The following is a 25153-nucleotide window of genomic DNA, read 5'->3' on the forward strand; positions in this document are numbered from 1 at the left end:
ATTAACGTGTGGAAGTGAAATCCACGCTTTAAATGGTAGGTTACCTTTTTATAATAGTGCTGCAAAATGTACCTTATTAAGTTGTGTTGTCAATTACGTTCAGAGGGAAATTGTTTTATTTGAACTAAAATATATAATAAATTGGAAAACTCCAAAGAATCTAAAATGAAAAATCACAACTATAAACCATTAAAAAACACTTTTAATAACTCATAAATAAATAAATAAAATATACACAACAACAGAGTTGAAATAACTTAACGAATAATTTTACAGTTTAAAAATAGGAGCTAAAACAGCAATAAATAACTCAAAAATAAGAATTATTTTTAGATGCGAGTGTTAATACTTAGACCTAACAATAATTTATCACATAACTATTGCTTGAGGACACGTGAGGTTTATTTCGACATCGGTTTGAGTTCATAGATCGACGGACTTCTCCTCAAGAAGCGCTGGATCTCGACGAACGACTTGCCTTTTGTCTCGAAAATGAACAAGTAGGTGAACAGTGTGCAGAGGAACCCGTTGACGGAGAAGAAGGCAAAGTTGGCATAGAGTCCGATGGTGTCGTCTACCGTGGTGTAGAGCTTGTTGACGAGGAAGGAGGCTAGAGCGAACATGATGGAGGCGATGGCGGCGGCGAAGCTCTTGACGTTGGTGGGGAACAGTTCGGCCAGCAGGGTGTGGGGGATGACGCCGATGCCCATGGAGTGGGTGACGCCGAACCCGAGCAGACAGACGTAGGGGACCCAGATGTAGGAGGACATGTCGACCTCGGTCTCTCTGTCGAGGTAGTAGTAGACGCCGCTGATGCCGGTGAGGACGCCGCACCCGGCGCCGGAGAAGAGCAGCAGAGGTCTCCGCCCCAGCCGGTCCACCAGGGGGGTGGCGATGAAGTTGGAGACGGTGAGGATGCAGCCGAACACTATGATGACCTCGGCAGGACCTATGAGGCCGTCGTGTGTCGGCAGAGTGGTGCTGGAGTACGCTAGGAGAGGGCTGATCCCACACAGCCTCTGGAATGCAGAGATTACGAGGACTATGAAAGTGGCTCTCCGACTCGCCGGAGTAGATAGTAAATCGTAAAACTTGGCTTTGTGCTGTAAATCCTCCTCGACGGCGGTTTTGATCTCTTTCAGCTCCTTTTCGACCAGGCAGGGTACGATGTTTTCAGGACTTTTCACCTGTGGTTGTTTCCTCAACCACCGGAGAGAATGACGTGCTTCGTCTTCTTTCCCCCGCATTAGTAAATAGTAAGGGGAATCCGGCATGAATAGGAAGGAACTGAAGAATAAAACTGGGATAATCGCCGATAAGACGGCCAAGACTTCGAAACTGACGTAGGGACCGATAGCGAACTCGAACATTGTCCCGCTCCACAAGAGTCCCGCGAACACTGTGCTCAACGCGCCGCGGATCGGCACACTAGCTATCTCGCCCAGGTACATGGGTACTACCGTGAACGTTATACCTTTGCCGAACCCCGCCAAGAACCTGGCGATGTACAGCATGGCGGGAGTTGTCGCCAGACCCACCAGCATCCAGGTGAAGAAGAAGAGCGCGCCTGAGAAGAGGATGACGACGCGGCGGCCCACCAGGTCCATGAGGTAGCCGGCGGGGATGGAGCTGACGACGTTGCCTGCGTCCATGGCTGCCACTATCCAGGAGATCTGGTCCTGGGTCACTCTGATGCTGGTCTCGTTGAACTCCAGCTTCCTGATGGAGGGCGATGGCCAGCCGAGCCAGCAGCCCGTCGTCATCACCGTCAGCGACGCTGTAACATTCACAAACACATCAAAATTGTACTTTTAACCACATTAAAATACCATTGATACCTAAAATACTCCTGAAATTACCACTTGGCTATTTATTATCTAAACATTTTGCAATATCTTTCACGATTACAAATTAATTTCAGTAAATGTTCGTTTAATACCAATGTACAAACCTTACGTGAAATTAAAATTTATTATACCCTAGGTGCGTTATACAACTGTAGCTGTAGCTACAGTTTTACTACTGTCACTGGTTAGTAGTTAAACCACCTCTCAGTCAAAAACACTATCCTCCTGAAGCATATTTCAAATAATTAAGCGAATGCTTTCACAGAGATTTACAACTGTATTTACAACATTGCCAATTCACACTTTCCACTACTTGTCATTCACACTAGCCAATTACAACATAATGTAACAAGCAACAAAAACTGAATGAAGTATCAGCTGTGACAGCCAGGACAGCAGCGGCGCTAAGCTGACGTGAAATGTAATGGCTCAGTGACAGTAAATAAACAACGCTGAACGCATGTCAGTAACTCATGGGAGTGGCCTTCGCCAAGGATACCAAGCTACCAGACTACAGACAGTCAAACGAGTATTGAAATCGGTGGTTATTTGCGTGTCAAACGATTATTTAGCATATAAATCAAACGTTTGGGAATGGAAAAAATCTCTCGAGATTTGATTGAGAATTGGCATTAGTTGTTGGTTTGCTTGTGAGTAGTATTAATTCAAGTTCATGTAAGTGTGTGAATTTTGGAATAGTTTTTATCAAAATTTGCAAATGCAATGAAACAGTGTTTTGCTCAACTGCGTCGACCGTTAAGCCCGCATCGGAAACCAAATCAGGACTCTTCCCTTCACAATGCTCAATAGGATGTTACAATTTATGAATTACTTTTTAGGGGTTCTAAGAGAACTACAGCCATGCGCTGTGTGTTTCGCTGGTTTAAACTACCGTGTATAATTGTATTAAATATCCTTAAACGAATGAAATGAGTTCGTAAAATTTACAAAGCCTTACACCATTATGAGTTAATTTCCACTGGGAACGGCTAAGAGAAATAATAACACTTGACGTAGTTTTATTTAAAAAAATGAGCATCCAACACACAGACCTGAGACGGGTGTGCTGAAAGACAGAAAGCAGCCGGACCTTGTACAGAGGTTGTGCGACTTTCGCTGACAATGTCAACTGGAGCCTACAGGCTGAGACATGTAGCGATCAGCTGATTGGCCTGTATCATAACATGTGTCCTGTGTACAGCTCACCCCTAGACACTGAGACGGGTGTGCTGAAAGACAGAAAGCAGCCGGACCTTGTACAGAGGTTGTGCGACTTTCGCTGACAATGTCAACTGGAGCCTACAGGCTGAGACATGTAGCGATCAGCTGATTGGTCTGTATCATAACATGTGTGCGTTGTAAATTAACAAGGGCGCGCAAATACGGTAAAAACCCCCATCTGCATTTTCGACCGAAATCGGTTCGGTAGGCTTCATCAAGGCAGTTTGTTTTGCGTTGCCTTAACTTTATTCATACAATATTTTTAACACATCCAAGCCTCACATGATGTGTTCTTGGACAATTCAAGTTGTAAATGCTGAAATACTATAATTGCTTGTGTTGTAATAATGTAAATTAAAAAAATCAAAATTTTCTATATGTTATAATTTTACCATACTGTCATTGACTATTGGATACAGTTGTTGTATTAATAGTCAAAGATACTGTGTACCGCATGGCCAAATTCAATAACTTCCAATAATTTTGCCCTCATTGAATTTACAAACGTAGACTTTCTGCAGTTATGGCTCTTGAAATGTCCGCAGATTACGTACTCTAGAATGATCGAACACGGGCATGTACATGAAAAAAATTCACTCTCAAACATTCATTTTGTATTTGGTAAACACCGAGATACACCGATCTACTACTGTGCTCACTAACATAACTAACTGGTCTAAAGCAACAGTCCTCAGCGATGTTCCTGACCGCACTAGTATATCGATACGAGTGCAGTGGTGTCGATATTTACTGGTAGTTTATTTGGGGTGTGTAGAGGTCGTACGTGGGACCAAGGCCTGGAACCGACCTCCTACAGGACTTAGTACAGCACCACCTGGATATTATAACACCAATAACTGAACTTATGAACAACTGTAAACGTGGGTAAACAATACAGTAGGGACACGCATATTACAATTGAAAGTTACTAGTGTATTATTGTCAATTGCTGGTTAATTATGACCCAATGGTTGAATCTTACTATTACTACTAAAGTTACACCAGATTTGCTGGAACGGTGCAGGGAACTTTCATATTGATTACTTTACTGTCTATTAATAAGTGTAGTAGTCACCGGACATATAAGTGATTGTTTTTGAACCGTGATGATGCTCAATGTATGTAATTTTTGTTGTTGTGCCATGCTGACAGGGAATTAAATTGTTGATAAACCATACTGTCAGGTAATTTAATTGTTGGTGAACTGTTCTGTCAGGTAATTTAATTGTTGGTGAACTATTCTGACAGGTAATTTAATTGATTGTGAATCGTTCTGATAGGTAATTTAATTGTTGTTGGACTATTCTGTCAGGTAATTTAATTGATTGGGAATCGTTCTGATAGGTAATTTAATTGTTGGTGAACTATTCTGACAGATAATTTAATTGTTGGTGAACCTTTCTGACAGGTAATTTGTTTCTGAACCATGTTGACAGTTTACTTTACTATAGTTGAATCATGATTTAGGTTTTTAATAAAGTACTTAACATGATGACTAATTATTTAGACTACTGGAAAGGATTACTTTCTTTGTAGGAGGATATTTGTGAAACCTTACTCCTTATAAGATTTACCTATTCCTAACGAGTAGTCAAGAGTTCCAAGATCTCCTGTTGAAGTCAGCATTATGCCAACCGTCATTTACATTAACCTTAATTTATTTTCACAACTGTCAATTATTTTTAAGTGTTCCTGGATGTTTTCTCTGTAGTAATTATTACTTTTTCCGCCTTGGTTGCAAGGAGAGTTGCCTGGTAAAAAGTAAAGGTCGGAATGGAATATTTTGTCCCCAAGGTTTCCGTAAAATGAGATTTGACTGTTGTTTCTGATTGCAATGATTATGCTATTTACAGTGTTTATTCTTCTTATATTCCCTCTCTGGATTTTTAATTGCTCTTTAATATACAACGAAGTCGATGTTTGGGATTTTTTCTAAGTCAGTATTAATAAAAACCTGTATAGATAATCTAAGCTAAGATTTGTAAACAAATGCACATCGAGGCATATTTAACCTATATGAATCGTCGTGTGAGTTATATTAACATTTTATTTTTACCAATTCCATTAAATTTATTTAAGCTGTCTTATTCTATCGCAGTTTTTCTTTTATTAAAAGTATTGACATTACTTTGTGAAGTCAAGGGTAAGCTGTACAATAGCGTAGGAAGCATCTAATTAAATTCAGCAAATTAAAATATATTCATTTTTAGCTTATGCATGAAAAAACTTAAGCAGGGTGTTACGGAAGATTGCTTAGTTAATTATCTTTTATATCGGCGCTTTTAAAGGTAGTTTAGTGAATTGAGAAAAATGATAAAATTACAGTCAATGAAGCTGAATGAACTCTTTGCGTTCATTATATCTGCTCAAATGTATCTACTGTAATTATACTGACAATATAATCATTGTTTTTAGCTGATATTGAATGTCAATAAATAGCAAGTGTCTGTTAAAGCTAGATTGAGAGAGCAGCTCATTGAATTTTAAAGTGTATAAATTACTATGTTCACCCGTAGTCAGTCCCCTTGGAATCTCATCTTTACTGTGTCTTACACAAAAGTTTTGCTTTTTCATATACTGTATAATATTTTGTTATTGATTTGTATAGTTTTATTCACAGCTTCTTCCTAGTTTCATGAGAATGTTGGAGAGAAGTTTTAAATAAAAATGTAGCGAGAAGGATAACAAATATCATAGCCTATTACCCTTAGGCCTACTTAGAACAGTGACTTGGCATTTCTGCGGAATATACGACTTTGTCAATGCTTATGTAGCCTGAAAGACAATAAACATATTATTATTCTTCTAGAGCCAGAGACTAGCTTTAATTAAAGAAATCAAACCATCATGTACGCCTGGAAAAGCTTTTATCTGGTTATGCATTGAATGTCAAATATTTTTGGGGGTTTACTTCACTTATTTGTTTGATCATAATGGCCATTCTAGCATCTTTTTGGCAATTGCCAAAATATGGTGGATGGAAACCTCGATAACCACGAAAAATGCAATACAAATTTTATTTACAATTGGAGGAAGAACAAATAATTTTGGTCGTTATACTCTTTAATATTGATAGTATAAGCACACAGCTAGCCAGAATTAAGTGTGGTTTGGTTGCATTAACGCATGTTTTATTTTGTCAATTATTAAGCTACTATATAAAGGAACAAAAGATTCAACTGTTTTTGTGTTAAACTAAATTCTTGATAACATAATAGTTGCTTAGCAAAGCAATTCAATAGTTTAGTAATTTGATGGCTTATTTAGGTGCTTATTAGGGTTAAAATCGACTAAATGATAACGCTACGTTTTTCTCTGCCCTTTGAAAGCGTATCGCCACCTGTCCACCTCCATCGCAGTGCTACTGTTTTGCCCTTTACTACAGAAGCCCTTTTGTGTCCGCTTTAATTACCTGCACTGCATTGCGCTTAACTCTGGCCTTCGACTGACTACTGAGTGCTGAACATGGAAGGACCGTAATGGTAATATTCATCAGCTACTGCTCGCCGCCGGGCACGGGTTTATGCTTATTTATTTTTTCCCCGTTTTACCAGACCTTCGAACTAGCCTTCCATCGACCTCTGGTTACTGTTTTACCACTAGCTTGACACGGATATATTTGCGTAACTGATTTTAAGTACAGGTGTATGAAGTCTGCGACGGTGGAGTCGTCCTGTAATCCAGCCACTAGGAGGTCACGAATTGTGGGTATTTATAGGCATGCACTGTGGATGTGATGCTCCCTGGTGCGGATTAACGTCCGCAATAGTGAGTACGACGACTATCCTCAGTACTATCCTGATAATTAGACCAAATCGTTATTAACAAGGAATAAATGTGGTTCGGATTCCAATATAAACTGTAGCTCCCTTAGATGCCATTGGCTATAAACAGCTGTGTCCAAGGGACATATCGGCCTTAGTAACTCCACTCATCCTTCTTTTGGGTTAAAATACAGACATAGTGGCGTCACCATCAAATAATTGATACATTGATATAATTGATAATTAGTATAATTAAAGTATTGTTCCGAGGTATAAGAATAACAAAATAAGGGTAGTTTTTGTAATAAAACATAATGGAAATGTATACAAATATCTATTGTTTAGGAAAGAAATAACGTAAATTATCATTTTACAATGTATGGGAAACACACATAATAAATTAAATGCTTCTAAAGTTTAGAATATGAGTATCCAGACTCTAGCATATAGGAAATGACCCAGATTTGACCTTTATGGAAGTCTGTGTGTGAACTCGAGTTGTTAAGAAAATGTCTTTGGACCTATTTGATGAATTCGGAAACGGCTCGATTTGGAAGAAAATAAATCTTTTTGTAACATTTTACGTATGTAATTATGATTTATATGAACATGTTTTATATGATATAAAACATTATCGCAGGAATATCCTCTGCCATTCCCAGTGGCCGTTTAATCTGATTTGGATTCGACAGTTTAAAGCGATTACAGTCCGGATTGCTGTTTTGTTAAACCCGAACTGGGTTTCTTTCTATCTCCAAACAGGACATGAGTCTACACGCTTTTTATGAAAAGCGCGTTTTTGTGAAAACCTTTTGTGATAACAGTTTGTTGCAATTTTTAATTAGCAAAAAAATATATGTATACGTTTGGTTTCTTCATTATAAAATTAGACGTTTATTGGCTAAAAACAATACCAGTCTTCTAAATTCAACCCAATGTATGAATTTGAGTGGGAAGAAGTCTTCAATACACAGAAAGTTCCTTCGCAAGACTATCTTCCTAATTTCTTTCACAAGAACTTCAAAGCGTACAGTGGGTTCAGACTGTAGGGTTACGGTGCTATCACATGGCTTAAAGCTTTTTATTGGTGTTTGGCAGGTTTCTAACCCGCGTCGCAACGACTGAAGTCCCGCGCATATTAGTCCAACTAGCCCGACCAACGTAGTCTACTATAAAGTGTTGTATGTCTAGTACACCAGACTTTACGGCAATGTAGACAGAAGTGATCTGAAGTGTAGATCCACCCGTCCACAGACAATGGACAGTTGATGCTAGTTTATCGACTAACTACCTAACTACCAGTTAGTTACGAGTACTGTAGTTACACTAAGTGCCACTCGTAACCCGTGTTAAGTGGTCGTCATACTTTTGATCTCTGTTATTACAATAGATTGTGTGCAACTCCGCCCCATATGTTTGAAACTTAAATGATTAATTGGAGGCTTTGGGTAGCTTTGTTTGTAAAGGGATGAAGTAGTGCAAACAGTGTGAACTGCACATGATTTACTGTAAAAAGTATTTGCACCGTTCACTCTATAGATTAAGAGTTTTTTAATGAAATAGAGTGATTTTTAATTCCTTACTTTGCATTTTAAGAGGTTTAAGTAGAAATGTAGCATTCGTATTTCCTTCATTTTTTATACAGAAAATATTATACTATTTATAGATTTGTTTGGAGAAAGAACTCCAAAATTGAGATCGTTGATCAAAACAGAATTTTTTTCCAAACAGATTCCTCAAGTTTAAGGTTGACTCTGAACCACCGGGTCATCACATAATCACCTATAGTCCGTATGATGGAACATGTCTCCTGGCCAGTCCCTGGTAGACGGAAGGTCCGGAGACATGTTCCATCATACGGACTACAGCAAATCGTGTCACCAGATGATTCGCAGGATTTGGACCAAACATTCTTAAGATAGAACCTCCAAGGTCGAAATTCTATACTGAACTAGCGTTAAATATCTATACAATCATCCCCGATTTATACTATCTATACTATGTATACTCGAACCTACGATTTTTAGGTCAATTGTCTAATTTAAATTAGTTAATATGCGTTATTCTATCAGATAGAGACAAAAAGATTAATAACGATCATCATCAATTGAAAACTAGAACATTTAAGGATTGTTGATTTGTATTATCAGTACAGTATCAGAAATTCAAAAAAGCATGCTATTAAATAAACATAACAGTAACGTATACATTGGTACATAAACAATTTACCAGCTAAATTCCAGATTTGGTTTGTTTAATTATTACATTTTTATTTGATTTGATTTGTTTATGTAAAGCTGCATAATAAGCTAATGTTAGAATATCTTTGAATGTCAGTGCGAGTATTACAATACTCACTATACATTTATAGTACACATAAAGTTAGGTATTAATTGAAATAATAGATTAGGTAAAGTAAATATCAATGAAAATAATCATACTTAATCCGTAGATTATTACCGTAATTGCATGGTGATAAAAGTAGATTTTTATTGATGATTTATTGACATGTTTTTATGTTATATTCATTTATGTAGTATCTAATACAGTAACTAAATGTATACAATAAGTCATAGCGTATTCAAATGCTGGCTAGTATACTAATCAAAATCATATTTTGGTTGACAGCTGATCAGCTGATCCGCAAGTCACATGATTTGCTAGTTTCTCATTGGTCCATTGTTGTCTTGTTCATGTCGTTGTACGGTTCGCTCTATTTTCATGTTGTTGCGTGTAGTGTCGTGTGTGTCCGTGTAGTGAGTGTTTGTATCTCTATCGCGTTGTGATTGTAGTGTGTTTTAGTATGTATTTACTTAGTGTTAGTCAAGTGACTTATTCCGTGATATTATTTAAGCTGTTTTACATGTGACGACATGCGTCTTTGTTCTGAAAATACACTGAAGCTATTATGGTTAGTATTTGCAATTATTTACAGAGCATACTTTTTGCAAAAACTGACTAACCATCCATGTTGATTATGCAATACTCCAATAATTGTTACGATCTGATGATGTTCTAGTTTAGTCCTCGTCATGATTACTAAAATATAAGTTATACAGGGTATTTAGTGTTGGTAATTATTTATTCGTTTGTTAAAAATGAACGCGTTTTTGGTAAATGGCAAAGAAAAATTAATAACGGTACTTAGAGTGTTAAAATGTATTCTTGTGTTGTTATACGATTTTGCACAATTCCTCCCCCCTTTCTGGTGAAATAAGTACCTATATAAGCATTCTTTATGACCCTCACTGTTTAAAAAATAGGCCTAGTTTAAATTATAGTTTTAATTTAAAATTAGCTTAGCTGAAATGTTTCCCTTTTCAAACATCATCAGTGACTTGATAGTATTGTGAGTTTTTTTAAACCTTTTATATTAAAAATACCCTCGACGCAGCTAACCTACATACTAATCAAAACTTCCATTTGCCATGTTGGATTTTGATAAAAAATATTTCGTTAAACATGTTGGATTTTTTATCTACTAACCGCTATACCGCTCTTCAATGGGGGCAAGCATGCCAATACGGAGATTTCTTTTAGGGCTTCGCTCCCATAGAGTTTGATTTATATTTAGGCTACAGTTAACTGTGAAAGATTCGGTGATGCTGAACAACTTTCTTTAAAACGTTAATATGTGAACAGCTGTTCCTAATGTTGAATTGTTACTCACATTCAGATTGTATACACAAGACAAAACAGTTTAGTCTATAATAATGGATTCTAAATAGTCTTCTTTTTTTGATAATTGTAGTAACCGGTTAAAAGTGGGTAACTTAAATAACTCCTCGTGGAACAAATTTAATTTATGTGCTGCATAGGCCTATTAGTAGTTTAATTTATTTAATAACTGCTTGAAACAATATAATAATTGAAACTTAAAAAGGGATATTGCCAATAGGTTGCCAATTCATTGCAATACTGTAAAAGGAACAAAATAAAAATACTGTAACAACAATAGTAAAACTAATAATAAACAATAATACGACGGAAAACACAGAGACAAAGCTCAAAGCTCACAGAGACAAAGTGTAATGTTAAGTTTATTTAATTTAATTTAATCATTGAATCGATTTCAAAGGAATGTTGAATAAACAATAATTAACTAATTACCGCTGTAGCAAATCAGTGGTTTAATCACTGACACATTCCGCCGCGTTCGTTCCAACTGTATTGTATCTACAGGCGTGGTTTACATTTAAATACGTCCGACGTTTGTTTACCTAATAATTAGTTTTACGTTCTTCATTGAAAAAAAAAACTTCTCGTTCAGTGCGTGTATTCGATTTGTGATTAGTATTTTTCCTCTTACACGGGAAAATTGTAAAATTTGTTCGAATTGTGTAAATTTTTCCGCGATATTGCAAGGTTTAACGTCGCAGTTTGATTTTTGAATAGAAATTCACTTAGCTGTGCACAAGGATTAACCAGTAAAATACAATATATTCCGTAAGGTAAAGGTTTATGTGGAATTTTAAATTCAAATCATAGGGATATTGAATTTAATTAAATTGTAATACAGTATAAATATTGAAAACAAATAAATATTCACGAAACGGAAAATGTATATTAATACATCTATTTGTATGTTTTTTAACAGTATACTGAAGTTTGTTAAATGCCAATTTTTTTATTGAGCGCTCTTAATAATGATGGAAAGTAACACGAGTATCAGAAGAGAAATTTTGTTCTTATATTATCTGTTATCTGTGGAATATAACTATAGGTCTACGCTTAAATAACAACCGTCAAGTAGAAATGTACTTGTAGAAAAAGAGGCAAATCTCCATAAAATTATAACATATTCAAATGAACTATTCCAAAATTTCACAGCTTTAACTTTTTTTGTACCTTATAAAATGGTTCTTTCACACGTGTATCGTATGCCTATCTGAACGAGAAACTAAAAGCAAATGGTTTTTAAATACACTCAGTTCTGTTATTGAATTCAACTAGTAAATAGATAGTTACTTGTTCTGTAAGTCTCTAAAACTCTTTGGCTAATTTTGATTAGCTATGGAATAGAATTAACCTAAATTCTTCATCTAAAATCTGTGTAGGGGAAAACAACGTAAACAGAAGTAAGTCCATACAATGTGTTAATGTGTTGTAGTTAGGGACCGGTATATATTTTAACGCCTCACATAAGAATTTTTGATCACTCACTTTTGATGCAAATGTAAGGGCAACAACAGACCTATTTGCTGGGTCTGTACCTATCTTAGTGTAAATTGTAGCACAGTCGTGTCAGATACCTTTGCGTTTACCCTGAGCAACGCAGTTACGCAGAAGTCACATCATATTCTACTACACTACAGATACAGACTCAGTGTCCGTCCTACCTGAGGTGGCCGCGACGAACTGCCGCAGCGCTCCTGTGGTCTTCCTATTCCTCGTGGCGGATGGTCGCATGGTCACAGTACACCACAGACTGGTCGCGGAGTCGTGTCGACCTCCGACCACCGTTCCCCTACCTTCGCACCTCCTCGGACCGATGTTTTGGTTCGTTCCCCACCTGGTTCCGGTCACATCCTATCAGCTGGAACACTTGTAACTCGTCACTTTCTTTGGCGTGGTGGGATGCCGGGAGCGATTCCTGGGTAAATCGCCTTTGAAGCTTCTATGTGATTGATGATTGGTCTCTGTCTAATAATCTTGGTTTTTATATAGGAATACAGTAGTGGCCTAGGGTCACTCCTATCACACCAGCTGATTTGACCATCTGGAGATAATTGCTTTAAAAAGGCGGAAATGGCGTAGAGTTGGGTTTTATGCTGGTGTTTCCGGTGTTACGTCACTTGTGACGTATGTGGGTAGTGACGTAGGTAGTTGAGATCATTTGTGGGTGTTTAAAAGAATGGGAAACTACTTTACACTTATAGTGTAGGATAGCTTCTTTCTTTTGTTTATTGGTTATTTATAGAAAACACAGAACCTTGCACGAAAAAGTATCAAAGATACGATTTGGATTAGTTTCTCGTAATACACTGTACTAGTAGAAAAGGATTATGCAAGACTTGTAACATATACTTTGGTGAGATTGTAATTATAAGTCAAAACTGCAGACTTTGAATGTATGCTCAACCCAGTGCAGTCTAACAGCAGTGAAGAGGATCAAGTTAAGAAATCATACAGGAAAATACGATTTCGATAAGTTTCTCGTCTTACATTGTACAAATATGCAAGATCTGTAGTATTGGGTCTCTCACCTGTTAGCCAGCTGTGAAGCTGAACAATATAACTTGGGAAGGATATTTTATTTACAGAACAACTTTCATCATCAGTACACATGAGTAAGACCAAACTTCTATTCAACAAAGCAATCTACATCGAGTTTATTTGATTCACCCACCGTTGTTGTTTATATCTAAAATTTGGTACTTTTAAACAATTTCCAAATTCAAACTATCCCCCTTAACTGACGTGTCTACGTACCGTACAGAGAAGTACTTGACCACCTGTCTGTATGATGTAGAAAAAGGTTGTATTCAGTAGAAAGAAAACCTGAGCTCACTCACTGTGCAACAAGTCGGTAGAGCAGTACACTACTGTTGAATGCAAAATTAAAAAAAGGAAGCTAGCCTACACTTGTAATGATGACATTAGGACTTTGCCGTGCGGACATTACAAAACATGTGAGAATTAAAAGATGGAGAATGAGGTTAAGTTTGACTAAACTCGAGTGTAAATGGAATAAGTCAGAAATAGAGACTCTAGTGTAAGATTGGAAATAGCTGAAAAATTTATTGCTAAGCCTAACTTTATCGACCGAACCATTTACAATGAAAACTTAGTAGGCATTCATATGAGTAAAACCACAGTGATTTTAAACAAACCATTGAGCTTAATAAGATTGCATTATCAACTCATGATGATAAAAGATACATCTTATCCAATGGGATAAGTTCCTTACCATGGGGACACTCAAAAATTCCACAAGAAGAATTCGTCGAGATGGAAGAAGAACACTCGCTTTCGACAGACTAAGCTTGAAGTAATTTGCATAAGGGGGGTCTCCATAGCACAGGGTTATTTGGTCTAGACCTGTGTGAACCTCTTTCTCCCTGATTTTAAACAAACCAATCTATATTGGTATGTTCATATTAGATTTGAGCAAAGTACGAATGTATGACTTTCAAACTATCCCCCCTTAACTGACGTGTCTACGTACTGTACAGAGAAGTACTTGACCACCTGCCTGTATGATGTACACTACTGTTGAATGCAAAAACTTGAACCCGCATTAATCGTTCCGTTGGTGGACACACACACACACACACACCTGCGGGCGGTGTTGGTAAAGCAGTACAATATGAAATATGAACTATCCAAGTCGGTAATGTAGTACTGTATGAAAAAAATATTTCCAACTCTAAACATCCTTGATCACAGTTTAGTATTACTTTTAATTCTGTAGGTTAATCCAGCTCTGTAAGCGGTAGTTGTTTAATACCCGAGATCTGGAAACACAATGACGGAGACAATATTCATTCAAAGAAGCTCTCTCCCTCCTTGTATCGTAGTGGGAGTAGCGTGAGTCCTTGATCTAAGAGGTTTGTGGGTTCGATCCCTACCAATCACAAAAAAAAAAACGTTATATTTTTATTTTATTTTATACATATCTACTTGCTGTAGTTCATAACAAATGCAAAACAAATGATAATTCATGTATTGAATGTTAAAAACAGTTGAAAGAAGGTTTAATTGGAACTTTACAGTTGAGTATAAAAAATGGCCTTTGTAAAGGCCACCAATGTTGGATGTGCAAAAACTTGAACCCGCATTAATCGTTCTGTTGGTGGACACACACACCTGCGGGCGGTGTCTTGTTCGGAGCTAGTAGGCGGTCTGGATGAAAGTATGTGTCAGATTGCTGTTTATTTGAATTTTGTTAACAATACTATTTTTGAGACGGTTAAGGAAGTGGTATTTAACATGTCGCGTGACTAATTGATTATGCTGATTACTTGATTACTTGACTACGCTATTAAAGTTGGGAAAAGCCCTTTCGAATTAGGCTAGAATGGTCTTGATAAGACACTATGGTAGAGTTCTGTAGCTGTCGATAATCTAGAATATTAGAACCAAAAATTAATTTTAATTATATTAGATATTATATAATTTTTATTGAATTTGAGCTTATTTTAATTTTATTTTAAAACAGCTGTACTCCCACGATTGGCGAATGGATCATACTGTAGTAAGCGACTAAGCGTTGGCCGGTCCATCTCCCGGCTGTTTGGCTTTAGAACTGAATAAATTGTAGTACAGTGAATGAATTAATTAAATATTATGCAAGTTATATTCCTAATAATGAACGACAGCAAGAATAAATAAAATACATTTCTGATAAACTACAAACAATTATTCAATAGGCTATACAATTATCCTAGACATTTATCCATACCGTGGTTAAAAGTGGACTTCTATAAGCCTATGTAATTAATTATCCTATATATTAAAAACGTGACAGGGTTTCTTTATTTCACGATTCTGAATCAACCACTTGACGGATTTTCATGATTTTTTTGTGTTGAACGAAAGATCATTTTGAGAACTAGGGAATGTCGAAGCCACAATTTTAGATTAGGGTTTCAGTTTTTTAGAAATTAAGTATAAATTTTCAAAAAATCTAGCAGCCGACGGGCGAGTTTTAAGTCGTTTTAATGGTGGTTTAACTAACAGCTGGTTTCTAACTGTCATTGAAATGTTTATGTTACAAGTTGTTTGTATACAAAAATATTGGATCGTCTGAGTTCGCCTACACACTATTTCACTTTAGAATGTAATTTCTTTGCTACCGTAAAAGATCTATGTTATCAGGGGATTGTTTAGTTATGAACTAAACATTTAATCGTATAATCAAGTTTTGTCATAAATGCAATCCGCCTAAATGCTTAATACTTTAAAATATAAGTGGTTTACGTGTTGATACATCTTTTTCTAAATGTTTGAATATAAGTATACATACATACAGTATTCATAAGTAGTAGTAGTAGTATGCATACAGTACACATTGTATTCGTAATGAAAATGTCAACTGGCGTAGTAGGTCTCCAGAAAACTGACCAGTAAGCTGCGGGATGTCAGTGGAAACCAAAATCGATTCATACCATATCATAACTATCCCAGTACAGTAGTACTGTATGATTCAGAAACTTTATAAAGGGGTATATTCCAAAAGTAGACCAAAAGGCTCGGATCTCAGATGGGCTGGGCAGGCTTTGCATGGCGAAGATAAGATACTTCAACTTATAAAAGTGTATTCAAGGTATAAAAGTACTACAAGGTAGACGACCACTTGGAAGACCAAGTAATGAAAGACATCCTCAGACTGGTATCTTTCTTAGAAATGGCATAAGATGGAAGAGAACGGGAGGCCAGGATCATTTTAGAGGTTTCAGTGGTCAAGGTAAAAATAAGGTATGGTAAGTGATAGTATGCAGTGGAAGGTGGTATGTAGCTACTGTACTCAAAGCCAGGGTGTGTGTGTGTGTGTGAATCGGCCACCAAGTTGTGAACTAGCTGTTCTGAATCATATTCAGTTTTAATTGACTACTCGATTCCCGGACTTAGGACGGGCCAACAGCTCGTTTACTTATTATTATGGTTGTAACTGGACGTATGTATAGTCCGTGGCTTGGCAATCAAATAAAAGTATTTATATGGGATAGGGTACTGTTATCAACATTTTAAATTACTGAATTGTTACCAAATTACTGTTTCAAAAAATGCAGATTCCATATTCAGCCGAGCCATTAAAATGAGGATTTTCCGAACAATTATTAATATTACAGAATAGTATTTAATGACATACAACTTTTCACATTTCATCAATTATATGTTAGAGTTTTGCTATGGTCAAATCCAAATCGTTTCCCCGTTTAACCAACTATTCCAAAAGAAAAAATAATATGGTGCAACACAAATAAACAACCGATCACCTACCTATAACTTACACTTTACCTTCTTAATGCAACCTTACTTCAAAACACAATGTAGTCACGAATACACTCATAAACCTTGACCTACCTTCCCCACATGCCTAAATTGGATCAGTGTTCAATATGCGTTTTATTAAGTGTTAATAACTTACTGTATCGGCGATGTATTCAACATAATATGAGGTATTATCGGATTAAATACCGATTTCGATGCAGATCAATATATCGCTTATTAAATCCTTACTAGTGTCCCTGTTGCTCGAATTCGAACAATTTCTAAGCATTAGAGGCGTTATTTTAAAAGGAATAACGTGCATAGTTTCTGATGACTTTAAAACATTCGACCCAAAGATTATGGAAATATTCAAGATGTACGTAACAGAATATATCAAACTATCCAGGCTCTCTTGCTTTTTTCATTGGAATATTTACGCCAACCCGAATTCAAATAGTAAATATTTTATTTCAACCAAGTCAGTAAATGTTTGTAGCAAACTGTAAAAGAAGCAAACTTATTGACTGCTTAAAATTAACATATGTTCTTCTTCTCACTTAATTTCTGACAACAGCTGGGGTTGCATAATAATTTTTTGTTTCCCATGTTAATCTTATGGAGAAATACGAAACTTAAAAGGGTCCCAGGGCCTCACTCTCTGATTATTTCTCTTAAAAAAATATTTCCTGCACAACTTCACGTTACGCTCTTTCCAATGAAACCAAAAACATGTCACTCGGTTCAGTAGTTTCGGAGGAGTAATTGTCAAAAAACATGCTTTGCGTATTAAATTGCGTTTCTAATCAGCTGGCAACATAAATAGGTGCCCAAGAGTAAACAGTCACTGCAATATGCTCCGCGCATTGAGAAAGTAGTTCCGTATATTTTCGAAATCTGCAGTGAATTCCGCGCTTTAAAAAGGTTTTAACGGTATTTTCTTGTTTTTTTTTCAGATTATAGGACTGGTTTAAAAGAAAAGTCTAGAAAGTTCAGAAATGTCTTAATGATTCTATTGTTTACATTTTTCTTGTAAACAAAAAAACTGTCATGGCTACTTTAGTTCCCATAAGCCACGCCATAAAAATTGGAAATTTTAAGTTCGTTTTAAATTGAATTAGCATTATCTAATTGAAATTTGTTTGTTTTGAAACCCATCTCACTAATAGTCTAAGTAATTTTGTTAAGTTGGCTGAAATGCGTTCACCCGTTATTGAGTGATGTTCCTTTATTTGTTGCATTGAAATTGATCCCAAAGAGCTACGCTCAATAAACATTATTAAGGAAGCCAACTTTGTCGATTGACTGTAGGAAAAAACTATTTTATTGAATTGTAACAAGTTTAAAACTAGCAATAAGAGTATCTTTATTAGATCCTACTTTTTAACAACTTAAGGAGGTATCCTTTAAAATCCTTTAAAATAAAAGAAAATTGTTATAGAAATCACATTATAAATATAAAAAGTCAAATAATTATATGTAAATATTGCATTAACATTTTTTACCCTTAGTTACATTCTAACTTAAATATTTCATCACTTTAGTCATGTCTGATCAATGGGTTTTGATGATGTGTTGATATTTTTGATATTAAATCTGTATGGTAAATGTGCAACAAGGGTAGTTGATGATTCTGGTTTGACGTTTCACCTGTGTTTTTTATTATCATATTTTCACACTCAATATAAATAACAAAAAGTATGTTGATCGAGCAGACACATCACCCTTTTATATTAAAACACCCCGACTCAAAAGTCTAATTACGCTGAACACCTAGTCAGTAGCAACCACAACTATTCAAAGATCGAAGAAAATTTGACAGTAATCCACACATGCAACAATAAAGCCAAAACAACAGCTCTCAAAAATTTTGAAATATATAAAGCCTTTAAATTAGAAACTAAACATATTTTAAATGACAAAATCAATAGTCAGGCGAACGAGTTGTTTGAAACTATCATCAAATTAGACAAAGAAAGGAAACCAGAAACCACCGATCAGCTGATTGCAGATGACGTCACCTTGACCTTCGACGGAACTCCAGTCGCGGCCGGCTCGACATAAGCGTGCACGCATCGCAATGGTTTCTGTGTGTAAATATTTTGTAAATATGTGGTTTCGTCTTGTGTTCGGTAAAAACTTTATGTATTTTTTATTATACCGAATCGTTCCACGAGGATTGACCCGATGATGTGATTGTCGTCACGAAACCGGTCGTCATCTAATAGCACTAAATGATATTGAACAAGGTAAGTGTTAAAATGGTCATATGTTTTTATTTAAAAAGTAAATAGTCTTTGTAGTGTAGCGAAAAATAACGTTCAAAAGCTGAAGGTGGATAATTTATATACAACTATATTTAAAATGCTTCGAACACAAGGTCTAAATTAAATTTAAAACAATTGTTATTCACTTTTTAAAGTAGCCCTACACTAACAAATTAATAAACATTCAATTGCTTCTTAAACACTTTACTTAATACCTACAAATTTACATGGCATACTTAACAGGTAAGATGAGTTTCCTAAGTAAAACGAATTGTAATGAACTCATCTCAAAACTCCCGCCGCGGACGCGAACTTTTGGTGTGACATGGCTCGAGGAAAAAAAACGTCCGCGCGCGGTACTCCCGCGGCGGGAGCGACGGATGTCGGTGTGACATGGCCTTAAAGTAGGGGAACTTCCCCCTCCCTGTACTTCTTCCTCTCCCTTTCACGAGTTTTGCAAAGCTGCAAGAGGTAAGTCAGTCTCATATGACCACTCAAAAGGAATGGTCGATGAGACTGAATGTGATATTTTCTTTAAGTTGGAATCGGTACCATTCTAACTTAAAGATATATCACCCATTGCATGTGTAGTACGTTGCTTGTAGTTTAGATGGTGTTAAGTCTTCTTAGTGTATTGTATTTTTGGTATTGGTGTAAGAGTGTTATATTTCTTAATAATTGATGTTCCATTTCAGGTATAAAATTTAAACTTGAGTTGATCATTATATGTTACAAAGTTCTTACGTTCACACAAAACAGAAGCATAAAAACCAATAATAAGTTTATAGCCTAGGCATACACTCACACACACATTTCTATGGGGATTGACCGTTGGAAGAACAACCCCGGCCTCAGCTGATGTGTCCGAATGACAAATCTATTAGTACAGCCCGTAGGAAGAACTGACTATTGTCAAAGTAGGACTGTAATATTAGTCTTTGGCCAATTCAGACTTACACACAAACACAAAAATAAAACAAACATTAGCTCCCCTACCAAAACAAAAGGAGGGATAGACCCTATTTTGGTCTATCCCTTTTTTTGGCATTATTTTTAAATGACCTTGACCTACTTACAGGACTTAATTAAAATTCAGCTCACTCAATACTTGGATATTATTGTCTCACATTCAAACATTTTAGCCTTCGCCAGTGTATATATCTGAAGTAGTACAATACAAACGGGCACTTTACCCTACGTATATTTAAAACACTTTTAAATATAGTTGAGCATAAACTACTACAAAATGAATAACAAATCAGGCTCATTCTCAAAACAGGTTGGTTTGTCTAAAAAGTTATATGCAATTATCCCTCAGTAAAGATTCCAAAAATATTACTGAGTTCAGTCATGGAATGTCCCTATTTCAACTTAATACAATAAATTATGGACTATATTATGGGTCAAAGCTACTTAACGCTTATTTATAGGTACAATGTTTTTGTAGATGTAAAATGGTCAGGTTTGAATAAACTCAAAACATCCTCAGAGCAAATGCTTTCTCTGAATATGTTTCGTCGATTCCTTTAGGGAACATTATAGCAAAAACCATTATTAAAAAGTTAGAAAATGTAATATTTTAATGATTTTAACTTAAGAAACTTGTGTCATATTATGGTTCTCGTTTTTAAGTAACAAGTCTAGAATAACCTGACAACACCAATTATGTGAAGTAGCACTGATAACTTTTAGACTATTGTACCGCAATTAATTGTAGCTTGCTGTGTTGACTTGTTCAACTTATATCAATTTTGAGACTAGTGTACTTGCTACTCGTGCTATTTGCTGTGGGGACACTGGTGTTAACAAGTAGTTATTGAAACTAGGTATATTAGAATGCTAGGAGAATCTTCAGGTGTGGTGTGAGTTTTGGGTAAAGTTAGTATTATTCCATCCACTGGCAAAAACCCGTTTTGAACGATCAAGGTCCCGGGGTGAAAGTCATTATCTAATGCTCTGAAATAATAAGCTGTAGTATTTTCCTAGTTCAGAATCGCTACTTACGCCACTGTAATCCTTATAGCATATTGACATGCTAGTTCCAACAACAATAGTTCAAGTCGAAGAATAAAGCATTAACAACACATAACGTGCAAATAAAGCACACACACACGTGCAAAGTCTCAGTTGAATAAACCTTGATTCTAGGGTTTAAATAAAAAAACAACGTCAATCTACCGTGCGTGAAGACTTAATGAATATCACTCAGAAGTGTCTAAAATTCAGCCAGAAAACCAGTTTACTCAACTGGTTCCGGTTGGGTCACATAATTATGCAAAGCTCGAGACAAAATTGAGTAGTATCATTTGTTGCAATTTTGGTCCATTCTAGTCGTGTGGGTTATTTACTTCTATTACGAAATTTTCTATCAGGACTCTTTAATTAATTACTTATTTTATTCAATATTTTACATTTTAAAAGAACTAATCACGAATAAAACTTAATGTTTTTTTTTAATTCGAGGTAAACTCTTGAAAAAGGTTACTGTAAACATACAATGGTTTTACATTTAAACTCTTACAATATCAGCATTTGTAAGTAAAATACTATATTAGTGGCCGGTCGCTTACTGCGATGTAGAATTAAAGCACGCGTTGTTATGGGTACGCACACAGTCACGCCTAGCAGGTAGCCGACACGGTAGCAGTAACGGTAGCTAGGCGGCAAGCTAGAGGATTTGCTAGTCGATTGTTTGGGAGCTACAAGCAGGAAGGCTCGACTTGGACATGCGCAAATAGCAGAACTTCACAGCCACGTGTTCGCAAGTTCCACGCAGGATCTTTCACTGCCCATTCTGCGTATATCGAGTGTTGTTTGTTTTAGTTGATTTATTTGGTTGTTGTTTACTTTACATGAAATAGAATAAAAAATAATGGACCTAGAAAAATTAATATCAGACGTTTTTATCCGTGTGCCTTTGTGGAACCATTCGTCTTGTAGAGAGGTTTTGTGCTAAGAATATTCGTTGTATAGAGGTTAATCAGTCCTAGCCCATGTCACAAACAAATTCGTCTTATGGAGGCTTTTAACTTAATTACTACGTTGTATAGAGGTGTTTTTAGCATTGACCTATATGAAAGTGTCAAGGGGATTAAAAAAAATCGTCTTATCGAGGAATTCGTTTTATCGAGGTTCGTACAAACGAGGTTCAACATACTGAGCGCCACTGTGTGTATGTCCCAGCTACCCTCCAGGTAACCAGCCGTAATTCGGGGACCAGCGTATATGCGAGTATGCGACCTGCCCGGCTCCACTGTGTTTTTACCCTTACTCATACTTACATTAGGTTGTTCATAATAACACACAGTATTGTTATAGAAAAAATTAGAACTCTGTCTTAACTGAACCCCGCATCCTGTGTTGTGGTGTGTAGAAAAAAGGTCAGTAAAGCAGCATTCGTACACAGCAAGTCGGAAATGTAGTATACAACCCCGCAGGAAATTGTATTTTTTTAGCGGTGAGATAATATATCAAATAGCTGAGAGCCCCGCATCAGTTGTGTGTAGAAAACAGCAAGCGGTAATTTAGGCCTATTATTAAATTTATTAGCTAAACCTGACCCCGCATATATCCCTTTGATTACGGTTTAGTATTAATTTAAATTTTTTAGGTTATTCCTACTGCAATAGGAATAATCCTAATGCAGGTAGTTTTGTTAAAAAACCTGAGATCTGAATGTACAACAAAATTTTACAAATAATTTACAATATTTAAATATAGATCTGCAATTTTAACATGCAATACCGATTCGGTTCATTTGTCCAATGTGTAGAACGTGGTGTTCTATAACTTCTCTATGTTTCCATAGTTTGTAAATCGGCTCTTTTCAATGATTACTAAGAAATGAAGCACAGTGATGATTCAGTTTTCTTTTTAGTACATATATCAAATTATCCTGACTCTTTCTCGCGTTTATCCATTGTAGTATTTACGTCAACCCATATTCAAAAAGTAAATGTTTGTAGCAAACTGTAAAAGAAGCAAACTTATTGACTGCTTAAAATTAACATATGTTCTTCTTCTCACTTAATTTCTGACAACATCTGCAGTTGCATAACAATTTTTGTTTCCCATGTTAATCATGTAAAAAGAAGGTTTCCTGCACAACTTCACGTTATTCTCTTTCCAATGACATCTAAAACATGTCAATCGGTCCAGTAGTTTCAGAGGAGTAATCATCACAAAAAACCTGCTTGCGTATTAAATAAGTAAGATATCTACTTTTTTGACATTTTATTAATTTAACTATTTTTGCCCACCATCGCGGGAAAGAAATGATTCACATCTTTACAGCTGCACAGTGCCCACCTGCCTGGCACCTGCCTGTTTTGATGAAAGTCAGACATCGGACGCGTAGAGCGGGTAATCGTTTGTAACCATTGTAACTCGCTGTCGACCACGGGTCACTGTGACTGTCACTATCACTATAATATAGTGACAGTGATATAGCCCTCTCACACTGATATTATCAGTGTGAGAGGGGTTGCCAAAGCGACTGCATGTGGCTCCCAACACACAGTGAATTTCTTTCTTCTTTTCTTATTATTATTCTGTTTTCACTTAAATCAGCTGAATGGGATGTTTACTTATTACTTAAGTTTAGACCTGCATTTGACACAACTGAAATACATGATTGATAATTCAGTTCATTTTTGTCTTTTTAGAGAGATGTTTCCCATTTGAATCTTACTTTAAAAAAGCCCTAAATTTTTCGTAGGTCTATTTTTTATAAAGGCTGGTATTAAAATGCCGCTTCTGAATCGTCCTAAACATTCCAGTTACATTACAATCATATCTTCCATCAAGAATAATTGGTATTAACAATCATAAATTATTTCCACCAAAGAAAGCTGAGTTTAACCGATTGCAAGGGTTGAAATAAAGTCAAATTCGTTTTTTATGTAGCACAGTTTAATTTAAATGTCAAATTTCCCCTACTGTTTTTATATTTAAATACTCAATGGGTACATACGATTTAAAATTACTGCTTAACTTCCAATGAATGTTAAGCTATCTGTGTCAATTCGAGTTAACATATGAACATTGAAGTCTATGATTATCAGTACTCACAGTTGATGTATCGATATAAAAAAACCTAACCATATATATCACGTATCACCTTATCAAGGTCTACTTTTATCACAAAAAAAGTAGAAAAGTTCACCAAAAGCTGGTTTACCTTATTGCATACAATATATCTTTCTTTTTAAAGAACTCGACATTTTGTGGATTTATCATTGTAAATCTATAATCCTAATATTTTGTCTCAAGAAAAATTAAAAACTATTTATAGATTGCAAGGTGTAATTTTTAATTCACCCAAACCTAGTGGAAGTTGAATACACAAAAGTTTTACCTTATGTGTAGCTTTGTTACCGACCATGATTAGATGTTTCGCTAGTCAAGACCATAAATTTTAAAGTTCAATCATCAAGAACAGCTGAGTCAAGTTCCAGATTATCGAAAGCTACAGAACTCTATCATAGTGTCTTATTAAGGCCATTCTACCTTAATTCGAACTATGCATTTTAAGTTTCTTTGAAAGCCTTTCTTCTTAGTAGACAAAATCAGTCTCTTCTTTAGTTTTTAAACCATTTCTAGCTGATCAATGCATACTGTAGCATTGACTAGCCTTTTGAGAACATAAAATGTTTAAGATAAGTCAACTACTCTGCTGAAATTAGTTTCCAAACCTGTCTTTCCTCTTGCCTAGTTATACAAAAACTCAACTGTGATCTTTTAAGATATTGTATAAGTGACAATTGGCAACTGACAATCATCTTTTACGTATAACTTACTACAGCAACAATACAACACATCTGTGCACAATACTAACTGTTGCATTGTGTGCAATACAGCAATACAAAGATGCACCACGTTGATATCAGTGTGTACGTTTTAATCTGATTCGATTACATTTATATCACTGAAAGAACATTTTGTGTGATGTTCTCGAGTGACAATTAAGCAAGGGGTTACAAAATAAGCAGTGTTCATAAGGAGAGAGAGAGAGACGCGGCTGTTGGTTTCCAATGGTGACGTCACTAGTGGACACCAGCGACTTGTACCTACAGACACCGCAGCCTTCTAGATCGTCTGCTTATACAACAAGGCGTTCAGT

At 36.0% G+C, this 25153-nt stretch overlaps 2 protein-coding genes across 6 annotated transcripts in view; one reads left to right on the top strand and one right to left on the bottom strand.

The window, feature by feature from the left end:
• LOC128991839 (dystrophin) overlaps window positions 1-25153 on the top strand; it is a 549174-nt gene that overhangs the window by 58091 nt on the left and 465930 nt on the right. The window contains exon 1 of one of the 5 annotated variants that reach the window (XM_054415052.1): window positions 18982-19014. The exons of the other annotated variants lie outside the window; for them this stretch is intronic. The gene's annotated coding sequence lies outside the window, so the exon portion shown is untranslated. Of the gene's footprint in view, window positions 1-18981; window positions 19015-25153 lie in introns of those variants that run through there. 5 annotated transcript variants of the gene reach the window in all.
• On the bottom strand, window positions 293-12248 carry LOC128991841 (facilitated trehalose transporter Tret1-like). Its single transcript, XM_054415054.1, has 2 exons — window positions 12172-12248; window positions 293-1777 (listed from the first exon to the last, which is right to left on the bottom strand). Exons 1-2 carry the CDS (start codon window positions 12239-12241, stop codon window positions 402-404), a joined length of 1446 nt encoding a protein of 481 aa, XP_054271029.1. The 5' UTR covers window positions 12242-12248; the 3' UTR covers window positions 293-401.

The sequence above is a fragment of the Macrosteles quadrilineatus genome, unplaced genomic scaffold (assembly GCF_028750875.1).
Source record: "Macrosteles quadrilineatus isolate MER2022 unplaced genomic scaffold, UCM_ALF_1.0 Scaffold_4__1_contigs__length_99947679, whole genome shotgun sequence".
Lineage (NCBI taxonomy): Eukaryota > Metazoa > Arthropoda > Insecta > Hemiptera > Cicadellidae > Macrosteles > Macrosteles quadrilineatus.

Coding starts and splice junctions, on each gene's coding strand:
- LOC128991841 (XM_054415054.1), bottom strand. CDS start 12,241: ATGCGACCATCCGCCACGAGGAATAGGAAGACCACAGGAGCGCTGCGG. Junction 1,778..12,171: donor GTTCGTCGCGGCCACCTCAG/GTAGGACGGACA, acceptor TGAATGTTACAG/CGTCGCTGACGGTGATGACG.